The sequence below is a fragment of the Pelobates fuscus genome, chromosome 5 (genome assembly GCF_036172605.1).
Source record: "Pelobates fuscus isolate aPelFus1 chromosome 5, aPelFus1.pri, whole genome shotgun sequence".
NCBI lineage: Eukaryota > Metazoa > Chordata > Amphibia > Anura > Pelobatidae > Pelobates > Pelobates fuscus.
This window is the reverse complement of record NC_086321.1, coordinates 327,739,607-327,760,344: the sequence shown is the minus strand read 5'-3', so window position 1 is coordinate 327,760,344 and position 20,738 is coordinate 327,739,607. Positions and strand designations below refer to the sequence as shown.

Sequence of the window (20,738 nt, the reverse complement as noted above, 5' to 3'; positions counted from 1 at the left end):
CATGTCCCCTCTCCTTCCCAAGCAGCATTCAGCCTAGGCAAAGCTAGAGTCAGCTCTGCTCACACACAAATCTGTGCACCCCTCCCTGCTGTTTTACCTGTCATTGCAGGGAAGGGGGGCTCTTAATGTCCAGCGTGCTATTTCAGACTTAAAGTGACACTCGGCACTCCTACACAAAGCAGGAGGGGGAGGCCTTCCTATGCTAATTCATGGTGCGTGTAGTTCCCTTATGGAGCCGCACACTACCTGGAAAAAAGGTAGCAGGTCCAGACACAGTGATAGCAGCTAATTGCCGCCCACCTTAAAATGCCGCTTGGGGCAAAGGCCCCAGTCAGAACCATCGTACCGCCAGCTCTGTGTATAGGTGATGTAGTGTGTGTAGGGATCATAGGGCATTTGTGTGTAGGGATCATAGGGCGTTTGTGTGTAGGGACTGTAGTATGTGTGTTTGCGTACAGTGGATCTTGTGTGTGCATAGGAGATTCAAAGTGTGTTTAGTGGATGTAGTGTGTATGTCAGGAATGTAGTGTGTGTAGGTGGTGCAGTGTGTGTCTATAGGGGATCTAGTGTGTGTAGGGGATCCAGATTGTGCATAGGGGACCTGGTGTGTGTAGGTGGCACAGTGTGTCCAAAGGGGATCTAGGGTGTGTAGAGGAACCAGAGTGTGTTTAGGGAATCTAGTGTGTGTTTAGGGGACCCGGAGTGTGTATAAAGAACAAAGTATTTGTGTCTGTAATGAAGTGAAAGTGTAGATGTTGCAGTGTGTGTATAAGGGATGTAGTAAGAGGATCTAGTGTGTGTGTTGGGGTGCAGTGTGCATAAGGGTGCAATGTGTGAATGTGTTGGGTGGTATAGGGCCTATATTGTTTGTGGTGGCAATGAAAAGGGAGCATATATATATATAATCCTGGTCCAGTGGTAGTGACTCTAACCTACAGCTCCAGAAAAAAAACGAAAGACAAAGGCTACACTTTGTGATAATGATGGTGTAGATTTATTTGAAGGTAAGTCACCTGACAGAACAAGCAACATTTCTGCTCCCCAGAGCCCTAACCATGCATCATTATCACAGAGTGCAGCCTGTGACGTTTTTTCTGTATGCTTACATATAGCACCGCTGACACACACAGAAACATTTTTACCCCACTCTCCCATTACAGACCACCAGCCTTTGTGTATACCACTGTGTATAGATCCATGAACACTGTATACATAGAGATCTTCTCTTGGTATACAGCACTATGCTGCACATCATCCTACTCACACAGACAGGGCATCTCTCGGTGTTACGTCTACTGATCCCCTCACTCAGGGAAGAAGCACTGTGAGTAGGGTGATCTCTAACACAGCAATGTATACAGAAAACTGGTTTCTCTATATTCAGTGCTAAGATGCTTGAAGCGTCATGGCTCCCAGTGGGACTGTGCTGTGAGATGTCTGACTTTACTTAGCAGTGGTAGCCCAAAACATTGTGACTATGCACCCATGCCCTCCCATGTGTCTATTTGGAAGTTTAGAAAAGCGTCCCTACACAGAAGACATATCAAAGTGGGGACTGTAACGGAAGTAAGCCACCATGACAACACTTTTGCCACCAACTTGATTGATTCTGCAATGTACAAGGCTATCATATGCAGACTGACCGTAATTATACAGATACTCAATGCATTAAGAAATTAAGCTAATCCAGTAAAAATAATAATTAAAACAAAGTAAGCTTAAAAATTCCAGAAGTACTAAGGTAATGAACAAAGTTTTCTTTAATTAGACGGTAGCCAGCTAATGTCTGAATTGTTGGCTTAGGTCCCAACCAGAACTAAGACTTCAATGTTGCTTGGTTTGGACTTCAAAGATCCAAAACCCATGTTATATTTTACTTTTCTAAGTGGCCCATGATTGATACCTACATGGATGTCCACTAATTCTTTTAATTTCTTAAAGTGAAAAATTGTTTACCTGTGCGTTTGTTGAGATGCTCTTGAAGTCTCGCTAGTGACTCTGTTATGCTCTCTTTAAGTGATCAAAATCAGAGATGTAGAGAGGCCCAGTCTACACCATCCTATAGGACCACACTCCTCCATTATTGAATTTAAGTGTAAACTAGTAGATCAGTTTTCTCAACTTGTCATTACAATATTGTAAATGGTGAATTTATTGCCACACGCTGTAGTGTTTATGGTGCCACTAGTACCTTGGAGAAGCCCCATTTTCTTGACGCCTTACTTTGGGTCTGCCATGCACAGCTCTCTGCCACATTGAGAGTCAGAGACTCTATACCTGAGATACGGACAAGGGCTTAGCTCATTGGCTGAGAGCATCAGCTGAATATTGAATTTGCCCTCAGGAGAGCTAGAGGAGGCAATAGTGGTTATGGTGCTTGATTGTCCCTTTAATCAAGGCATTGTTGAACTGTGGGTTAAATGTAACGGTCACATAATTCTCTCGTTTACCATTGCCCAAAATATGTGCTTAGCTTTGAGATGGATTTTTGAATGCCAGATTTAAACTGATCCAGATTACCTTTAACACAGAAACCTCTCCCGTCTGATTTGGGGATAAAACCATTGTAGGCTAATCCTGCATACATTTCAACAAAAGCTCATTGCGCATTGCTTGAAAAGTACCGTGGGGTTTCTATGTCTTTATAATTATAGCATGAATAAACACAGAAAAAGAAATAAGTAAATAATAATAATCATAACGCCGTCATTTAATCCACATAATTCTAAAATGCTGATGTAAAGTGTAGAGAGAATGAAAACCTTGTTAAAAAGTCAAAGAGAAAAAATTATTGAAATAAGACATTTTTAAAATGTTAATATTGGCTGATGTCCTCTCAATATCGATGTATTTATCATACACCAAGTTTAGGAATAGTTGACTGCGAAGATGCACAGGACATCCTAAAATGTTTTTTACTTTTACGTTGTTCATGACCATGACTTTTTCAACTGTAAGTCATTCATTACTAGCGACTCAGTGCTAGGTTTATAATAGAGAGCGTTGTGTGACTCATATCTTGTGACAGCTCTGGGTAGAGCTAGCTTTCGGGATGTCTGTGTTTTTTTGCACGTCCCATCTGCAGGAGAAATTTAGAGATGTGCAATACCAGTAGGTTAATTACTTATCCAGGAAACCTCAATTTTTTTTAAGTTTTGACCAAAACGGCAGAATTGCAAAAACATTTCCAACTCAACTATTTCCATTCCCTGTTTAAATTCCCCAAAATTAACAGTTTAGTGAATAAGCCCCTGAATTAGTGTGAATTCTGCTTATTTTGAAAATACAAGACTTTTTATTTTCTCCGTGTTATGGTCAGGTATAGGGTATCAGAAACATTGCCCTGATCCACCCATTGCGCCCAAACTCCATTAAACAAATATTTAACCCTTTCATTATTGAGCTTTTCAGTGGCCAAGGGAAACTCCCTATCTCCTGCCCACCCACTGCCATTTCGGGTGAAAATGGAGGCTTTGAGGTGACTTAAATCACTGCCCCCATTCTCCCTAATACCCCCAACCCTGTTTTTTTTTAGCTTTATGTATTTTCTTTTTTTTTAAATGCGTTCTGCGTTTTTTTTTTTTTTTTTAAACACTATACAATATATGCGTGGGTTAAGAATTCAAAATGCTCAACATTTTAACTGAGTGCACATCACAGATGTCAAATTAGCCAGTGTCATGAAAGTGTTACTTCTATGAAAACATTTTATTCTAAAGTTTTTGTATTCTTAAATATTATTCATCTTCATTACTAGCAGTGTCTATATGTAGAAATATATTTATATTAAAGACAGCTAGAGCCATAGTTCTTGTTTTTTTAGATGTTTTAACATAACTGTCAGATATAACAAACTTTACAACCATTTTTTTCCCTTTCTTTTTTCTTTCTATCACAATTTTCTTTCTTTCTGTCTGTCTGTCAGTCCATCTATCCGCTCACAGATCTGCTGCTGAAAGACTTTCAGTTTACAGGAAACACCTCTTCAGGCACAGTAGTAGTGAGGTGTGGTTAACTCTCTTGTGTCACTAGAAGAGCAGATTTTGGGAGGACCTGGAGGAGGGGTCAGTACTATATATACTCAGGGCAATCGACCTGCTAAACAAATTCTGCTATATTTACAGGAGAGGACTGAGTGAGTGAGCTAGCTGATAACAATGGAGCTTGTGATTGTAATTCTAGTGCTGTGCGGGTCTGTGTTAGGAACTGAGGGCTGGGGAATCTCATCAGAGAAGAAGGTCCAGTATGCCTCCTGGGATGAAGTGAACGTGATAGCCCACGGCTTGCTCCAGCTAGGACACGGTCTCAAGGAACATGTGGACAAGACAAAGAACCAGCTGAAGGAGATCTCGGGAAAGATGAACCAGCAAAACGTTTCCTTGATGGACCTCCTGAAGCAATCTAAAGAGATCAGAGAGAGCGGAGAGGTGATGAAACTCAGGGTCCAGGAGTTAGAAGACAAGGACAAGCAACTCAATGACTTGTCCCAGGGACTGAGGGAGACGGTGCAGGAGATCAGCAGCGGGAGACAACAGCTGGACCAGAGGCTGCAGAACATTGAGGACAAGATCAAGGTTATGGAACCTAACCGGAGGCAGAACCGCAGTGATAAGGAGTACCTCAATATCCAGGTATGGGGTGAGGGATGGCTGTGTGATCTCAAACATTCGAATTCCAGGGGGAATAGTAGCATGCTTTGCAAGGACTGATATTATGCATCTACCTGCAAGTACAGACTCAATGTACTTACCAGATAAAAAAAAATAAACAAAATAGTAGGAGCTGTCAGGCAAATCTTGGTATTTCCAGCAATCTGTGGGGATGCTCCACGAAGGGATTTTAATAAATACACGTTAACAGTTATTTACTGAAGTGAGAATTCGAAGTGAATTTCAAATTTAAGGCTGAAGTTGAGATTTTTTTCCAGTTTGTCTTTATTGACCTTAAATGTGAAATTCACTTCGAATTCTCATCTTGGTAAATAATCCTGTATTTATTCACTTGCATGTGTGTTCCTAGCTGGTACCTGACTGGGCATGGCACATACAATGTGCAGAGACATCACTCATGAAGTGCTTGAAATGGGGGAGACACACCCACCATTTTGTTCCAGGACACATATCAATTATATGCATTGATGGGCAATATGTGCAAGTGCAGACATGTAGTATTTAGAGGTCAAATGCTGCACGCAGTAAATAAGGTGATAGATCAGTCAGGAATCATGGAGCATATCAATTCTATGTACTACAGCAGGGGTAGGCAACCTTTTAGCAGCACTGTGCCGATATAGGATTGTGGTGTCCCGTAGCGTGCCGATCCTATTTTTTTAAATTGAGGTGTGTATGCTGCTTGTGTTATTTTTACTGTAATTGCCTAGTAGCGTTGTATTTGTGAGCGTTGTATTATATTGTATATGTTCATTAGTAGTTTATGGTATTGTGTATGATACCTATGAATCTGGGCTGTGTATGAGGGCTGCTTGTGGAATTGTGTGTGGGTGGATATGTCACATTGTGTGTTTGGTAGTGTGTGTATGTGTGGGGCTGTCTGGGGTATTGCATGTGAGATGCTGCATGCGGGGTTGTGTGCATGTATGTGGATTGTTAGTGGTGTTGCGTTTGTGCGGATTGTGTGTATGTTTGTGTGTGGGCTGTTCGTATTATTTGTATGAGGGGAGGGTTATTCTACATTTCTGTGTATATCTAGCAGTGTGGGTGGGTTCCAGTGGGGACCAGGCCGGCCAGGTATAGCTCAAGTATAGGAGCTGCAAAATCAGCTGCAGGCTGCTCAGCTACAGTGTTGATTCCCATTCACAAGTGCTGGGAGGAAGTGATCTGAGATCACTTACTCTATGTGCTGCAATGCATAAATTGAGGATTGTCCTTCACCACCTTTTCGTATTAGCAGATATCTGAAGTTTAACTGGGACTCCTGATAGGACAGAGCCTGTTTGGCTCTAGCAGCCTTGAGTGCCGTGCAAAGACACCTCGAGTGCCGTGCATGGCACTAGTGCCGTAGGTTGCCTACCCCTGTACTACAGGGTAGTATTTTCATGTGCTGAAAGTCAACATGATGAATCCAGGAAGCTATGGCTAATATGACAACTATAATGTAAAGGATTACATTAGGCGATGCAGTATTTGTGTGCATATGTGCTTCCCTATGGCAGCAGCAAACGAAAGCTTGATCTATATATATTTGCTATTGATTTAGCATCTTAGATTAAACAGTGGATCATGTCCATAATTAACAAAACAAGTGTCAGCTCTGTTCTGGTCTCCAAAAAGGGGTTCCTGGACCTCAGGGTAGGGGTACACTCTTAAGACCCAGGTATCCTCTGATGCTTCCTTGCCTCCCTGAACCTCCCTTCCAAACCGCGCTCTATCAAGTCCTCAAATCTGGCTTAGAAGCACAGTAAGCATTCTGGACCCTCGTATCCCTCCCCACAGTGACAGTAGCCCCACATAGTCTGCGCGCAGTAAGCTGGCTTTCAAGTCTCTCCAAAAGTCTGTGGTACAGGAGCTTCCGTCACACAGACCTTGACAGTAAATGAGTTGATAGTATCCTAAAATGGTACCATGGACCCATTATTTAATATATAACACCTACCGACCTACCTAAATTGACCTACATCTCTCTGTCTTTGGAGAGTGCTGAAGACTGGTATAGGTCATTAGATGCAGATCACTGTTAGCCATAGACAGAGTTAGTAGACAGCCTTGTGAATTACATGGTGCCTTAAGTGAGTCTCAAGCCAATATTCTTTGCAATACAAATTAATTAGTCCTAAAGAGTTCACAGAAATTAAACAATAATTTGTTCCATTAAATAGGGCGCAAGCGCTGCCAGTGCCATTTATATAAATCCAACCATCTCAAAACTTTTCTAATAGATATTTATTATTTATTTTAAAATGTATATTTATTTTATTTGAAATAGGCTATGTATCAAATATGCAAATAGCATCGCTGGTATCTAAAGTATTTGTATAAACCTAAAAATGATACTAAGTTTGATCCTGAGACTGTACATCTTTGACTTTGAAGCAGTGATAAAATACATGCATCAACAATCCCTCTCCTTCCCCCCAGCCCCCACCCTTCACGATTTGCTTTATTTTCTACTCACAAGCTGTGAACAAAGTCCAGAGTGATCTCCACTAGTGGGTTATGAAAATTTGGCAATTCCAAAGAGCAGGAACTGGTTTGTTTACTGCCCTTTAGCACAGCAACTGGCTCCTAGTTCCAGCGTTGTGTGAAAAACAAGTAAATACTGTAAAATTGACCACTGTACTTAACCCTCACGTCTCTGACCCAATACGTACCTTACTAATTCTTCATATTTACAGAATTCTCTCTGCACTGGATTTTTAAAACTATAGAATCGCAAGGACATAGTTATTAGCACAATCATATTCATAAATGTAGTAAATCACAAACCAATTAAAGGACCACTATAGGCACCCAGACCACTTCAGCTTAATGAAGTGGTCTGGGTGCCAGGTCTCTCTAGGATTAACCCTTTTTGCTGTAAACATAGCAGTTTCAGAGAAACTGCTATGTTTACTTTAGGGTTTATCCAGCCTCTAGTGGCTGTCTCATTGACAGCCGCTAGAGGCGCTTCCGCGCTTCTCACTGTAATTTTCACAGTGAGAAGACGCCAGCGTCCATAGGAAAGCATTGAGAATGCTTTCCTATGGACTGGCTGAATGCACGCGCGGCTCGTGCCGCGCATTTAGCCGATGACGGGGAAAGGAGGCGGAGAATCCCCACCACAGAGGGAGCCTGGCGGTGGAGAAAAGGTAAGTGTTTAACCCCTTCCTCATGCTAGAGCCCGGCGGGAGAGGGACCCTAAGGGTGGAGGGGACCTAGAGGCCCTATAGTGCCAGGAAAATGAGTATGTTTTCCTGGCACTATAGTGGTCCTTTAAATAGAAACAAATCCAGAAACTCATTGCCCAATACACTGACAAACTACCAAAGAATGATATCATACACAACAAAATATGTATCCGGTGCATATTTTGCAAAGAGTATTGAATATCATCCCTGGGTATGCATTTCACACATACAGTCCCTAATACAGGGTATTTGCAGCTCTTACTTTAACTCTTTAAGGACACATGACGGACATTTTCCATCATGATGGCATTTTATTTCTGATGCTGTATCTTTAAGGGGTTAAGCAGAATAAAAGTGGAACTACTTGCTAAAGTGCAGTCTAAATTGTAATTGAAACCTGGAGAGGGTACACAACATCCCCCGTTCTGCACGTACTACATGTTCGGTGCTGTGACGTAATGACTATTGAATTACACTGGATGTAGGGAGAAGCAAGTGTAAGAAACTTGAGATGTTTCATTAGTCACTAGTCTTTCAATATTGTTCTCTGTGAATTTATTTTCCGTTCGGTACCCTTCGATCTGAGTGCAGACGTCTGCAAAAACCTAGACATCTATTTCATGTACATCTAAAAATAGGATTTTGCTTATTGCCCTGGCTGCAAACTGATGTAGACCAGATCTTAAAAAAAAAAAAAAAAAACTAAATTAGAATTATTGACCGTAAACTTGGTCAGGACTGAATTGCCTAATGATTCCTGATTGCTTGTATCTCTAATTAATAAATGTCTTCTAACGGCAGAAGCTTATATGATTTGCCTGTTCCAACCGGTGTTGATCCACTAAAACAGCATGGGGCCACCATTTTGGGCAGTGACCTGGGGGTGAAGAACATCTGTTTAAGCTGTCTGAAAACAGTGTTGGTAACTTGAAAACAGAGCTTCCAATGGAAGTAAACCAACAGAGATATTTACCAAAGTGAAAATTCAAAGTGACCAAAGTGAAAGCATAGTTTTTATATTTTGGCTATTTTGACCTTAAAATTGAAGTGAACTTTGAATTTATAGTTTGGTGAATAACCCTACCAGATGTAAGCCCAGATCTTCACGCAACCACAGAAAGTATGATATTGTCTTTTAATGCCTGTTGCTACATATAAAATAGCAGCTATTTCTTGTTCTTTTTTTTCATTGCATACGTTAACAGGGATTAAAAATATCTAGATATTTATTCCTGTATGGTCTAAATGACTTTGTTACAAAGTAGACTAAGGGATTAAATATCATTTTCATAATGACTTTGCTTATATAATTGTGCCATGCTCTGATTTCTTTCAGACGTTAATGGAAACCCAGAACCAGAGGATAAATGAGCTAATGGATAAGATTAAATTGCAACAAGTAAAACTAGACAAACAGAACCAACAAATTAAAAACTTACAAACCAAGGTAAGTGTATCAGTGAAAAAATACTATGTGACGTATGACATGTGTATCCAAATAGTATTTAGAGTGCTATGTGCTAAGTACTGTCAGGAATAGAGTGTGATATCCATTGTACAGCGCTACAGAATTAAAAAAAAAAAATACTAATAATATTATGCAGGGTTTAAAGGGACACTGCCCAAATACAGAAATAAATACTAGTCAGAGCATATACCCCAAATGAAAATGTATATGCATTTAATAATGCATTTTTTCATTTGGGGTATATATATAAAAAAAAATGTTGAAAAAGCTGCAGATATCTTGTCTGCAGCCTTTGCAAGCTCCTCTCCTCCCCTCCCCCCCACCCCCTATTTCCCCAGCCCAGACTGTAGGTGTCCAATCACAGACTTCCCAATTCAAATATCACACAATGTTTTTCTTTCTTTGTGATTATGTACTGTACAGAATTGTATAGTATAATACATTGACATTCTATAACTAGTAAGGGCACTCCCAATTAGTCATTATGACTTGTTTTCTTAAACTTTTACAATGCTAAATACGTCAATGTAAGAACCAAGCATGGAGTTTCTGCTATTAATGTATGGAACATACAGCTAATATAACCAATATATAAATACAGTTAGTGCCTTAATTATTTATTTAAACAAGGCAAGACAATAAATATGGAAATTGGAGTATATTATTAATGTCATTTCTGTTGATAAGTTTACTGACTTGGAGTCTGTTTCCCAGTCCATTTTATATCTCTCCACCCTGGCTGTCAGCTTACGCTTTGAAAACAGCAAACTACCATCATACACAAAAGTGTTTGGAGGCTAATGGAAAAGAACTGTAATAATAACAATTAGACGTGAATGGCGTAAGTCTAATAAGTGGTGTTTGTTTTTTTTCGTTATAGATCCAGAGTGACAAAATTGAGACTTACAAATCAAAACTTAATCTAGATGATGTTTCAACTGAATTACAGAGTAACAGCAGTGCAGAGACTGATACAGAAAGTAAGTACCCCCAAGTAATTCAAGAGTGTTGTGCATTGTTATAACCTTGCGCATGAACCTAGCACAAAACAGCAATTTCATGTACATCATGTACCTATAAAAAATATATATAAAACTACTACACTTTTTAGACTATGGGACAAAGTATTTTTACCCAAGAATTAAAGTAAAAAACTGCCTGTATCCTAAACTCCAAATGGTATATATAAGGTATTATACATATAGGCTTCTGTTGAAGAAGGTGAAGCCCGGGAGAGTCTAGTCTGCACCAACATGAGGTACAGAGTATTCCTCATGTGAGCCCCAGCCATTTAGAGCATCTCAGTATATTACTACTAATAATATATATGTATACTATTATTAGAGCAGGGGTGCCCAATAGGTAGATCCCCAGATGTTGTAGAACTACAACTCCCATGATGCTTTGCATGCTTTTTGAATGCCTTTAGAATGACAAAGCATCATGGAAGCTGTAGTTTTAAAACATCTGGGGATGTACCTATTGGGCACCCCTGCTCTAAAGAGCAATGGTTTAAATGGGTAAATAAGTGGGCTTTATATAACAAAATATGTTTTGCATTGTGTGTAATGCAATAAAACTAAACACATGTTGCAGAGGAGTTTAATAGTCTACAACTGGTTAGTATTCAGCTATATATATATATATATATATATATATATATATATATATATATATTCCACATACTTAACACAAAGAGTTGTTTGTTTAGAACCAGAAGAAGTTGGTTTACTGCACAAAGCAAGGGTCCTTCTTTTCCTCTTAAGACAGACTAACGTGACCTTTGAGATCTGTCACTTTCCTCTATTCCTTTCAACACTTTTACAAACCTCTTTAATATGATGTCTACTGTAACACAAGCATTAAAGGAAGTTATGTCTGTAGTATTTCCTCTGTCAGTTTCTTGCTCCGTCTCATAATTCTTCATGACAAGCAGAAAGTGAATGAATAGCATCCATGGACGTAAGCATGTTCTGTAGAGTACGTTTTAAGGATTATAACCAGTGCTTGGAAATATCATTCAGTTTTTACAACTGAAATAACCTAACAGTAATATTATGTTTAACACGATAATGCTGATATGTGCCTTAAAGGATATAAAGTATCAGCCAAGTTTAAAACCACGATGTTCCGTAAATAGTGACCAGGAATGGTATCAATGGAGAAGGGGATCATCTTTAAAGCACTGACCAGCATGCACCAATGACTTAAAGAGACACTAACGTTCATGTGGGTCACAATGGTTTCCCTCTTACTGGGTCCTCGCATAGGATCTGAGGTTCCTAGCTTCACTACTGATGTTCTTCCGACTTCTGCTGAGCTGCAGAACATGATTCATTCGCCATTCATTATCTGAGAGTGTCAGCTGACCGCTCTCAATTAATGAATGACACGTTGTGCAAAAAAAAAATAATGCACAGAATTGACATTAGCCAACCAGGATCAGAGCTGGGCTGGCTAATGACGCCTTCATGGCGCGGACGCCGGAGGTGCCGTTACATCCCTAGAAGCTAAGTGGTTCAATTCTATTTGTGCAGCTTTTCAAGTCGAAATGCTGTCCAGCCACCATAACCACTTTAAATCACTGAAGTGGTCATGGTTCTTGGAATAAGCCTGTGATTCTGTAATATATAAAGCAGTACGCTATTACCCACTTGTGTCTTCAGGGTCCCTTAATACCAAAGTACTTCATAGAAACCTCTGTTTTTCGTGTTACCTTCTGACTAGGCAGATTCCCTACATCCTCAATATTGCCCTTTCCTTGTCCTTAACTTTACAGTTTAAATACTGTACAAAGACCCTGCTGTTTTCATTGTAAGGAAGTTACAAGAGCCAGTCTTGTCACAGAGCCAAGTGTGTGAAAGTTGAAGTTTCATGTATCAGTGGTTTAATCACCTTCAGAGGATGGAGAGTCTCAGCCTTCTTGCAGGAAACGTTTGGACGGGTTCCAACTGTGCGAAAGTTCATCTTTGCAGGATTATAGAAAGATGTTAGACATTAGTGGTTCTAATAGCAAGCACACGCATAATTTGTTTGCTCGCATACCCCATTCATATTACATTCCTCTTGTTTCTAGATATTGACATAGGCAGCAACATAACTTCTTTAAAAAATGTAATTTTTTTATTGTACAATTGAACTTGGTTCATTTTTACCCCAATAATTTTGGGTGTTATTACTGTATCAGTAATACACCAAGCGCCTAGAGGACCATCTGTTTGTGTACAGTGCCAGGAGCATGATGGCACCATAACTATTGCGAGGAGCTATAGGGATTATTTGATATATGGCAGATTTTATATATCTGACTAAGAAAATCAAGCTTGATAAAGACCTTAACAGGTCGAAACGTTGCAATAAATCTGCCTAGAAGCAATCGCAGTGAGTGCCTGAGATTTTCTTATTCAAATATATTCCTTGAGGTTTGCTGACCCATACTCAGTAGCACCCTGGGTTGAAACATTGTGGCCGAGTGCGACCCTACCCTTTGTTTCTAGATTTTATATATCTGTCTAAATCGCCATTTCTATAATTAGCTAAGGATTAAACATTTGACAGTACCTGAGATCTAGGGATTATTTTATATTTTTACGATTTTATAGATCCATCTAAATTGACATTTCTATAATTACTGTAGCTAAGGATTAAACACTTTGACAAAACCTGAGATATAGGGATTATTTTATATATTTCAGATTTTATAGATGCGTCTAAATCGCCGTTTCTGTAATTAGCTAAGGATTAAACGCTTTGACAGAACCTGAGATATAGGAATTATTTTATATATTTCAGATTTTATAGATCCGTCTAAATCGCAGTTTCTATAATTAGCTAAGGATTAAACACTTTGACAGAACCTGAGGAATTTTGCTATCAATTTCTTGTTATTTAATGATTAAAGGATTATTCCTATCCTTTTTAATATTTATGTCTTTTTTTTAGGAATAATTACCTATTGGGCTCTATTCTATATGTCCCTACTCCTTATGACTAAAAAAATAAAAGAGATGCCTTTGATTGGAACACTTAACCGGCTCAGAGCGCATGCTCACACTCTGAACTGGCAAGGGTTGGAGAGTGTGAGGGGGGGGGGGGGGGGGGGAGATTGAAATAAAAAAAACTGCGCTAATTTTGAGGCGTCTGCACAAAAGATGGGAGGGAAGAGAAGCCCAATATATCCGTTGTCAGTGTGCAGTGCGCGCTGACAACTGATGTATTTTATGCAGAAAATTGACATATCGGAGTCCTGATCTGATTTTTTTGGCTGTCAAAATCACGAGTGCCAGGGGTGCAACTAGTCCCCGGTGCACAATATCACAGTATGTGCAGCGCTTCAAGCTGAAACACTGTAAAAACGGACTCCTACCACCACCATGACCACTTCTAGAAACAAAAGTGGTCATGGTGGATGGAGTAACCCTTTAAATGAAAAGTGTCACTGACTTTCTGATTTTTTTTATTATCATTATTTAATGATTTACTTTGCCCCTGAATTACTGTACAACATACATAATCCTCAGTTGGAATTAATAATGCAAAAGTTCCGAGAATGGAATGACCTCATGTTACAGCAAAAAATAGTTTTGCTCTTTGTGGATTTTTTTTAAACTAGGTAAAAGTTCACATTGCTGTGTGGGTGTACAGAGGGAGGACTGAATGAGCTTATTATCCCCTGTCCTTCCTGGTCTCAGAATTCCCCGTGTAACCTTTCCCCTAGTTTTCACTTGCTGATGCAATATTTCTGCATGTGTCACGCATACCATTCACACATTACAAGTGAAGACCTTGTAAAATACTAGAACAATACTCTCAGTACTCCGATAAAGACATTCATATTTTTTTTTATGTAACAACAGTTTAGATAATATAACGCTTAGAAATACAAAGAATTATACAGTGTTAAGATACATTTTGCAATCTACATAATATATTTTATATATATATATATATATATATTTGTGACTTAAACTTCATTGAACACATTTTAGATCAATATCTGAAACGTAGCATGACTGATTTTTTCATAAAATATTCTGTGTGTATTATTATTATTTTATTATTTATATAGCGCCATCACATTCCGTAGCGCTGTACAGTGGGTGTATAACTTTGAATCTGATGGCGCTATATAAATAATAAAATAATAATAATAAAATAATAACAACGTACAACAATGTGTAATACATATTTATAAATGCACACCAAACAAGCTAACTCATGTTATGACTTTAAATCGTACAAACTTCACACATGCCAACATATTTGGCTAATTGCAAATGTAGTAGACACGTACCAGACAACATTGGTAATCTATCAAGGCAAAACAGGTGCTATTCTGGAGCTAAATATGAGACGTTCTATTGATTTCTATAGTGATTGCTACTTATTTTTGCTCCAGAATAGCACCAGTTGTTTCCCCTGACAAATCTCCCTCTTTGTGGATTGTTAATGCTATAGTATCCTAGTCACTACTTAGGTGACCTCCCCCCTCCCACAAGGGTTAAAATAGTATTAATTACCTTTTTTCAGAAACCACGCTGCTCTCTCTGCAGCTAGCCCCACCTCCTTGACTGAGATAATCAATCTTGATGATCTCAGCCAATCAAACGATTTCCTGTAGGAAAGCATTGGGAGGCTACAGCACATGCATGGCAAAACACCCGTTGCACCAATCAGATGGTCTCGATGAGACCATCTATTTTAAATAGCCAAGCTTTACATGGCAATTTCTGCAGAAGTGTCTCTAGTGGAAGTCATGCATTTAAGAGGTATTTAAACCATGTGATGTAAACATTGAGGGTCCTGCAGAATAGAGGGGTTAAAACAAGAGGGACATCGTTTCAAGACCACTTCACTGACATAATGTTGTCTGGGTGCCTATAGTGTCCATTTAAATCGTATTTAAAATATATGGCAGTGACCGTTTACACTGCACAGAGTTAACGTTAATCTGCTTTTTCTTGGTCTTTAACACCATGTTTCATTGTGATTACATGCTACTCTCAGAATGTAAACACAAGTCAGACATTCCTCATCTGGGCAAGAACAGGGTGGTAGCCTTGGGATTTGGGTGAGAGTTCATATTTACAACTTCGCAGTATGAAAAACATAACGAGCTCTTAGAAATCTGAGCCCTAAGCACACAGCCGAGTTAAACAAAACAGACATGGGTAACCCTTTATGTTGAAACATTGAGCTGCATAGGACACGTGCCATTATTGATCTCCCACGTAGCCCAATTAACTTCTTCATATAACCATGTTGTTTCTGAAGACACATGCTCATTAAATGTAGAATTCCCTTTCGTTTACGTAACTAAAGGCAATCCAAAATGAACATAACATAGAAATATATAATGGACTTTGAATTCTTTGTTTAGGTTAGCAATGACTTTGAGCTATATGTGAAACTGGCTTTGAATGTACAAACAAAAATGGACTTTAGTCACTATACAGAAACTGTGTTGTGTTGGCATTTCAAAGTACAGGGATCAAAGGTGGGAAGGTGGAATGTCTTGTAACTAATTAAAGTTGGGAATAGACCTGAAAGTATCCAATGAAACTGCATTCTTTAGAGGTGTGGATATTGATAATATGCTTACGTGTACAGTCATATTTGTAAAATAACAGCGTTCCTTTTTTCAATGTTTAGAAATAGCTGGCACTAATCCGTACTTAGCCTAAAAAGTATACAATATGTAGTACCCCTGAATTATCTCCAGCACAATTTAGAAGCTCATCTAATGCAGTAGCCCCTGGTGTCCAGTATAAAATGCTAAAAGCATTGAAGAATGCCTTATATTCCTGAACTGATGTTGGTTGCAAGCTCATTTCCTTGGCTAAGTCATTCATAAAAATCTAAAAATAACAACCTGGTACTGAATTTATTTGAAGTTTAGATCTGCATTTTTAAGTCGTAACTGACCAATACTAAATTGTAGCCAACAAAAATCTTCTGAAAGAACCTCAAAATGGCAACTAAGCAGATACTTTTGGAGACATCCAAAAAAAAAAACCAAGACTAATTTTGAATGTTTGAATTGCTATTCTCATAACACCTTAACTTAATTTTTGGTTTGACAAGATAAATGTCTAATAAGAGACCCTTGTCTTTTTCCAGGTCTACCTTCTGATTGTCATCACATCTTCCTGCAAGGCGAAAGGTCCAGTGGAATCTTCACAATTCAGCCACTGAAGGCACAGCCTTTTGAAGTCTTTTGTGAAATGACTGCTGGTAAGTTCAGTACAAACTCTTAAGTGATTTAAAACTCACTTTAAAATAACAGTTTGTTCTAGCACTTATCACATTTATATGTATACTAATATATTATTATGAATATGCTCATGTGAGAAAATTGGCAAATCATGAACGTTTTCTTTCAATTAAAGATTAAACATGTCTTTGTCTTTTATTAGATGGAGGATGGACGGTTATACAGAGGCGCAAGGATGGTTCGGTTGATTTTGATCAGCTCTGGGAAACTTACAAGAATGGATTTGGAACACTTAATGGTGAGAATGTATATATTAACTTAATTGCCAGATCATAGTTACGGTATATTTAAACATAAACATATGATTTATAAATCAATTTTTGCATTCCAAAAACAAATGACATTTGCATGCGTTTTTTGACTAACAGATGAGCCAAGACATTGTGCTATGTGGATCCAAGGACAAAGTGGTTGTCTCCCTATGAAAAAAAAACACCTTTAAAATGCACATGTAACACACAAAACTTTAACAAGTGCGGGAAAAAGGAAATTTTACATCCGCGGCTACACCAAAACCATTACATTCCTAAACTGATAAACTCAACCTCTCTCAGATAACTTAATCCACTGTGTAGAATATAGCCCCTTACACTACAAGTATTGTTTTTTTCTAATTTATACTTCTAATTCTATATAACCTCCATTCTAATACCGCCAGTTTTCATTTATTATCTCTGTGTAAATTTTCCCACAATTCTCATTTCAGTGACATTTAACCAAATCCTATCCCCTGCCAACTTCAAGGATATTTTGTTTGTTTATACACATTCACTCTCTCAAACAAATACACTGCACTATACCTATTACAACATCAAACTCCATGCCAATTGAGGACAGGGAACTTAGGGATTTTCACCTCTAATGGGAAGTATGTGACACAGACTTAGTGGAAGTAGCAAAATCATAACATAATATTTCTGTCCCCTTACTCTATATTCCCTTTAACACTGATTGTGTGCTGCAATGGATCCAGGTTTAACAGGCACTTAGACCTGCTCCTACAATGCCACCAATGCAAGAGAGAAGGGACGAAGTCTTCTTTTTGTTTCTTGGCCAACTCCTGCTGGTGTCAGCCAGATGGCTGGCACCTGTTTTAGGATTTTCCTGAACCAGGGCCATCTCTTTTAACTGCAGGCTTGGTCCAATAGACCCACTGGGAAAAACAGGTCTGGTTAACACTTAGATGTCTATAAGCAAAGTTATAAGCAAATCCTGAATGATTAGAATCATCACTGGACTATTACGGCTACAATCTCTACTTATTTATATATATACCCGTATATATATATTTTTTTTTTTTCTTTCTTTAAGCAAAGCAGTTAATATTTAAGACAAAAATGATTCAATTTTGTATGGTTTTAAACATTGCAATTTTTAGATATCGAAATGTCCTAAAATGGCCTTGAGAGTACATAGAGAGATAGCGGCAAGGTGTAGCACTTTCCTAATGGCTCACCTTTATTTTACATTTCTCTGGAAACTAGAGCATTAAACACAATTTTACAATAGTATCTCCCACGGATATAAATTTGAAAGTGAGTGTTTTATTTTGCAGGTGAGTTCTGGCTTGGACTGGAGAAGATATACCAAATAAGTGAGCAGGGTCAATATCTCTTACACATTGAGCTGGAAGACTGGGAGCAAAATACAAAATATATGGAAGCCCCATTTCGTTTGGGAGGTTCTAGCACAGCCTACGCCCTCCAGATTGTGGGGCAAGTGAACGGAGAACTAGAGAACGCACTCAGTGTTGGTCGACATCAACCATTTACCACTCGTGACAGAGATCAGGATCTAAAGTCCGACATCAACTGTGCTAAACATCTTTCAGGTATGAATATTCTTTTCCAAATAATAATAAAAATGGTAAAAATGTTGAAGCTTCTAAAATAATCAGTGTATAATGCCAGATCTAAATGATTTACGGCCACTCATGTCGGTAAGATCTATATAACTGAAACTACATCAAACCAAAGTTCCATTAAAAAAAAAATATTACTCATTTTAATTTGCTTAATTTGACTATTTCCTTGCTACATTAAATTTTTGGATACGGTAGGATTGTTCGAGGACATAAAATTATATATTTGTAGTTTATACTTAACATTATCATTTTCTTTTTAGGAGGATGGTGGTTCAGCACATGTGGTCATTCCAACCTAAATGGCAAATATTTACACTCTATTCCTCGGCAACGACACGAACGAAAACAGGGAATCTTCTGGAAAACTTGGAAGGGCAGATATTACCCGCTGAAGTCAACTTCCATTAAAATTCGCCCTCTTGGACTTAAGGCTACAGCATAAATACTTGATGGCAGAGCATTTAATGCTACATTATACCCAGTTCCCACAGAGGCCAGGACCAAAGCTCATTAGAGGAGCCTTTTGGGACAAGACTCAACAGAGAGGCTACTTACCTGCCACCCACCTTTGTTTTGCTGTAGAAAACTAGTATGCAGTAACTTTAGCTGAGTTGAGTAGGCTATAATTTGGTGGGTTAAAGCTACTAGTTTTATTTAGGTTCATTATTTAGACAATTTTTTTATTGTACGTTACAAACTAATATTTTGTCTCTATTTTCATGCAGTAGTTAGTTCAAAATGAATGTCTAAATGAAGTAGTATTTTGGACAAAGAATGGTGGTCTTCTAAGTTGTCCATAAACTGTTATTGTACCACATTTGAGACTCAAGCAATGCTGAAGAATGCTTCCCAAGTCTGAATATGTGTAAAAAAAAAAAGCCAAAGAGATTAATGTGGGATTATAGCATAATGCGTGGGCAGTGTTATAAAAAAAATCATATAAATGCCATAAAATGCATCATTGGCTCTGGTACGTAGTCATCCTTATTTGTACAAAATGTATGGAAGATGACTTGCCTCTCGGTACATGATATGCAGTTTTGTTAATTGATATCTAAATGTCCTAAAATGGCCTTGAGAATACATAGAGAGAGATTGTAGGACAAGTGTAGCCCTTTCCTTATGGAGTGTTAATTGCTCTACATCATTAAAAACATACATAATCAAGATAATGAAACATCAGTTGTTAACAATATGTTTTTAATTAAAATAATTAATTGTTAAACGTTTACCACAGTTGCCAACTGTGTCTACATGAGAAGATGTTGAATTCTTCAGGAAACAAAGAAAAAGCACACTACTGTACAGAATTGTTAATATGGTCAAATGTCTGTGGGTCACTGAAAACAAAATATTGTTACACTTAAATCTTGCTGCTACGATGCAGTTAGAAACATTCGGTCATATTGACTGATTTAAAATGGGACCAAAATTTGAAGAAAAAAAAATGTAAATATTGCTTTTGTAGCATAACTTTTGTTTGTTTACTAAATCTGTCACTTAATGTGTCTGTATATTTAAATAACTGTAATTTATCAATATTTGTGAAAAAGCTATTTTTCTTATAACATTCTTTTGTAATTGTTTTTTTTTTCCTTTTGACTTTTAAATACAATACTGAAACATTTCGTTGTGTATGTGTGGATACCCTACTTTAAATGACTGATTACAACATCCAACAGTTAATAGGCAAGCTGAATGTGCACTGTATATTTAAGGTAGATCTGATGAAAAGGTAAACTGTAATTCTTAGTAGGAGCATGAAACCAAAATGCTATATGGACAAAATTTGGTCAATCCACAAAATGTTTGGATGAATTGATGTGAACTACCACTTTCATTTGCTATATACAAGTATACTAGTTAGATGAGATTGTTTAAGTGCACACTGTGTACTTCATTATTTAAACAGGAAAGGTCCCTGTACTGTAACACTTTGAGAAAGCCTGTTGATTAGGTGAAACGCGTCAGTGTGATACCATTTTATGCTTTTATACATTATTTTCAATAAAATCTGTGTTTTTATCCACATTGGACCTTCGCGGTTTTATCTAGTAGATTACTACATCAATTTCCATTTTGGGGAACATACCACCCTTGGTATGGATTGAGCAAAACCACTTTTGCTCTCCACCAATGAGTACATCTCTTTTTTTTTTTTTACTTTTATTTATTTAAACTTCAAGCACTATATATTTTTATTTCTATGTTATCCATATACCATTCTAGTGAGAAGTTGCTGCTATACGGGTGTGCATCAAAGAGTGGGAATCCACGGAGCCCATGGACT

At 38.1% G+C, this 20,738-nt stretch overlaps 1 protein-coding gene across 1 annotated transcript; it reads left to right on the top strand.

Moving 5' to 3' along the window:
* Nucleotides 1-4,122: 4,122 nt before the first annotated feature.
* On the top strand, nt 4,123-19,992 carry ANGPTL4 (angiopoietin like 4). Its single transcript, XM_063455658.1, has 7 exons — nt 4,123-4,631; nt 9,180-9,290; nt 10,192-10,291; nt 16,431-16,544; nt 16,727-16,822; nt 18,140-18,415; nt 18,709-19,992. The coding sequence occupies exons 1-7, from the start codon at nt 4,158-4,160 to the stop codon at nt 18,888-18,890; spliced, it is 1,353 nt and encodes a 450-aa protein (XP_063311728.1). The 5' UTR covers nt 4,123-4,157; the 3' UTR covers nt 18,891-19,992.
* The last annotated feature ends 746 nt before the right edge of the window (nt 19,993-20,738 follow it).